This window comes from Myotis lucifugus, unplaced genomic scaffold (genome assembly GCF_000147115.1).
Source record: "Myotis lucifugus unplaced genomic scaffold, Myoluc2.0 scaffold_104, whole genome shotgun sequence".
Taxonomy (NCBI): domain Eukaryota; kingdom Metazoa; phylum Chordata; class Mammalia; order Chiroptera; family Vespertilionidae; genus Myotis; species Myotis lucifugus.
In genome coordinates this window covers 3,163,699-3,167,618 of record NW_005871152.1, presented here as the reverse complement: position 1 = coordinate 3,167,618, position 3,920 = coordinate 3,163,699, and the positions used below count along the sequence as shown (strand labels likewise).

At 45.2% G+C, this 3,920-nt stretch overlaps 1 protein-coding gene across 1 annotated transcript; it reads right to left on the bottom strand.

The window, feature by feature from the left end:
* Window positions 1-340: 340 nt before the first annotated feature.
* Window positions 341-3,784, bottom strand: FUT4 (fucosyltransferase 4). The gene is made up of 2 exons (XM_023757291.1): window positions 3,706-3,784; window positions 341-3,578 (listed from the first exon to the last, which is right to left on the bottom strand). The coding sequence occupies exons 1-2, from the start codon at window positions 3,782-3,784 to the stop codon at window positions 2,986-2,988; spliced, it is 672 nt and encodes a 223-aa protein (XP_023613059.1). The 3' UTR covers window positions 341-2,985.
* Window positions 3,785-3,920: the final 136 nt, after the last annotated feature.

Below are 3,920 nucleotides of genomic sequence, written 5' to 3'. Positions count from 1 at the left end.
AAATCTACATGATGCATTTATATACATTTCATATCAGTGTTTGTGAAATTTTAAGCTGCTCAATTTAGAATATGAAAAATAAAATACCATAAAATGAACAACTGCCACGTTTGTCTTGCTCTCTGATGAGATTAACCTTTTAAAATATTCTTCATTTCACACCCCAAATTTTCAAATAAATAATAATGCAATTATACCTTCCTCATGCTAAATATTCAATACGGGGTTACTTTTAAATGGACAATAGTAAAAAGAGCATTAGTAAAATAATATTTACTTATATAACTCAACCAAAACAAAAACAACCTTTTTTTTTTTTTTCAAAGAAAGCATAGGTGGTTTGCAAATTCAAGGTCAGTCTAAATGGCAAAGATTTTTGAAATAATAGGCTTAGCTTTGGGGATTCATTTGAAATACATGATAGAAGGTCCCTTCCTTTTTATTTCCTATAGATTTAATTTTAAACATGTAAATGAATAGGGAGGCACCCTGAAACCACTGCAGGGAAAGAAGGAAAAAATATATTTTTTTTTCCTCACCAATTGAGTAACCACCTTTAAACCTATTTTATTTCCTGACCTGCTCACAATGAGCTGTGGAGTGTTTTCTTGCCCCGTTTTACTGATAAGGGAGCGGAGGTTCAGAGTTATTACTAATTTGCCCAAGGTCACACGGCTGGAATTCAACTCTAAGCCAGGTTTCCCTCAAAACCTAAACTCTCTCCCACTGCCTCATGTAGATTCCCAATAACACCAAGATCACTGGCCAGGATCCCGTAAATATTCATTTTAAGAATAGAATTTTTCCTTTTTCTCTGTTGGACAGTTCATACTTTGTAATTATAATTCTGCCCAGGCCATAATATTTTAATAAGGAAGTCTTACCCACGGTTTTTAATTTCCCCTTTTAAGGATAAAGAGAATTGAACCACTTTTTAGATTTTAGTGATTTTTTAAGTGAGTCTACAACAAATGCAGAGATAAAATTCTATGATTCAACTAATTGAAGTAGTCAAATGCAAAATTACTCTTCACAGCAGAACCATGTGTAAATCTAATGAATCTTGGACCCTGCCCACAATAATTAGTCACTGAGGGTCCTTATTATAATAAATCAAGAAACATAAACTATTATTTCAGGTTGTAAGTCAACTGGCTTTCTAATAATTCACTTATGGTCTGTGTCGCTAAGGATATCGCTTTAAACAAACAGGTTCTGCCAGTTGATTTATCAAAGTTCACTGATTACTTGTTGGCAGTGATAGATTGTAAGAGCCTTAAAGAGAGGGGCTTGCCTTACATATTTTTGTTTTTCCTGTGGCACCCCAAGCCCAGTGTTTGGCACAGAGTAAGGCACATGATAACACCTATTGAATATACTGCTCAAACAACTTTTAAAGTCAATGCATATATTTTCAAAGTTGGTCCCATGGCACAGTCTCAAGGGCATTAGAAATGTGAGGATATATGTACCACTACACAGACTAAGAGGGGAATCTGCTGGGCCCAAGGTGAATTGCCGTTTAGCCTTTAACAAAAGACAAAGTTCATCACAGACACCAATTCAGTTCCATTCCCTAGCAACTAAACATTTAACAAAAAAAACTAACAGATCGAAACAAACACTGCCATTAACAGACACCATGAAACTTTTTTCCTTTTGCATGATTCCACAATGCAGTACAATCTTTCACTGTTCTGCGGACAGGGAATGCCAGCACCCCTGGAGGAATGATATTCCAGTTTAAATTTCAGGTCCAGTAAAGACACAAAATAAGTAATTTTGTGGAAAATGACACTGTGGCTTCCTTCTCTTCTGTCTTGTAAACACAGTCTGGTTTTCTGGGAAGTGGGGAGAAGAAGGTTGCTTCTGCTTTATTTTCACATCTGTAATTTTAATATGCTTTTTAAAAAAAATCCAGGTTATAGAAAAATATAGACACAGAAGAAATTAGTTAGGGATGATTATTCACATTGTAAAGGGATTCTCCATAAGGTTGTATTAAATACTGAACTCCCCCTAGCGCAGTGAATTTGGGATGTGACTGATAAGCAGCTTGTTGGGCCCTGTTGGCTCAGTTGGTTGAAGTGTCGTCGGTACACCAAGGGTTGTGGGTTTGAGTCCGGTCAGAGCACATACCTGGCGGTTTTGGTTTGATCCCCAGTTGGGGTGAATGTGGAGGCAACCAATGGATGTTTCCCTCTCTCCCTTCCTCTCTCTAAAATCAATAATAATAATAAACATATCTTCAGGTGAGGATTAAAAAAAAGAAGGAAAGCAGCTCTTCAAGAACACATTTGTGTAAAGAGAGGTACACTTATATATTCACCTTAACTCCTCTCCAAGGACTATCCAGCATCTTGTTTCCATTCACTGGCAGGGGAACAAACAGTACTTGTTAAGAAACAGTCAACGGATTCTTGGATGACCCTCCTCACCTTTCTTAGGTGCTGAGGCTTTGAGGAATTCAACCAACAAGGAGAAAGACTTCCTTGTGGCCACAGCCACAGTCCGTCCACTATCCCACGACAAGAATCTTTCTAAAACCAGGGGTTTGCTGCACCTTGGTCCAGTGAAATGTGAAACGAGCAGCAGTCCCCACATTTGGACTCAGCACAGGCCACAAATATGACCTGTGGCAGACGAGGAAATTCAGAGCAACTGACTCAATGACTTCTTGTAGTTAAGCTATTTCTTCACCTCTGCACTGGTGAAGTTACAAGGGGAGGACACCACCCCCCCCCCTTCAGTCCTGAACACTGATGCCCATCAACAGCAGAGAGAGCCCAACTCCTACTTGCGCAAAAAAACAAAAACAAAAACATCAAGAACTGAACCGGGATCCTACCCACCCAGCCTTTGTGCTGAGTAACATTGGCAAATCACCTTTTTCCCATAAACAAAACCTTCATCCCAGGATTCGGCATTCAAGGAGATGCACAGCAGAGGATCAAAAAGCTGATGGCTGGACCTCCCTGGGTGGCTTCATCGCTCGAACCAGCGAGCCAAGTTGCGTTTGCTTTGGGGCCGGTCGCCAGCCCTCTGCACTGCCTGGCAGGCCCGGCACCAAGGCTCGTCCCAGAAGGAGGTGATGTGCACGGCGTAGCTCCGGCGCCAATGGAAGTACCGGCGGTAGACAGCTGGGTTGCGGTCGAGGAAGAGCAGGTAGGCGGCCAGGGCGGAGGCACTAGGGAAGTCGTCCACGTGGATGAAGGCACCGCGGGGCACAAAGCGCTCATAATTGGCACGGTCAGGGCCCAGCACCACCGGCACGGTCCCAGCCAACAACGAGTTGCGCCAGAGCTTCTCCGTGATATAGTCCAGATGCTGCGAGTTCTCAAAGGCCAGGTAGAACTTGTAACGGGCCACCGTGTGCAGAAGCCCGATGTCAGGCACCGGCCGCCGGGTCCCACCCTTGCCGAACACGTCCACGGACACGTGCTGGCTCAGCTGGTGGTAGTAGCGCACCCGGGCCTGGCGCTCGTCCCAGTTGCTCACCACCCAGGCCACCAGCCCCCGTTTCCGCGACAGGGGGGGGGGACCAGGGCCTGGGGGGCTGGGCCGCTGGGGAGGGGGCCCTGGGGGTAGAGGTAGGCCATAAAGGCACAAAAGACGTCCCGAGTCGGCCCGGTAGGACAGCGTCCCAGTTTGAAAGAGGTGACCTGCCAGGGTTTCCCAATCCCCGGGGAGTGGGGAGGGGCGTACTCCGAAGTTTCTCCCACACCCCGGCGCTGGCCCCGGGGCCCTGGTGCCCCAACGGTGCCCGGGGTTTTCTTCCGCCCATTGTAAAAAACCCGGAAGGTCTAGCTTCCTTTTGCAGGGGGCAGGTGTACTCCCCCCGGGTGGGGGGCCGACCCCGGGGTCCCTTTTCACCGAGACTCGGGGGGGATAAAAACCCCATGCTTGGTTTTTCCCGGAAG

Excerpts from the sequence above, each read along its gene's own strand:
- FUT4 (XM_023757291.1), bottom strand. The coding sequence starts at position 3,784 with ATGGGCGGAAGAAAACCCCGGGCACCGTTGGGGCACCAGGGCCCCGGG. Across the intron at positions 3,579-3,705 it reads GGTGTGGGAGAAACTTCGGA|GGCCCCCTCCCCAGCGGCCC; the intron begins GTACGCCCCTCC and ends CTCTACCCCCAG.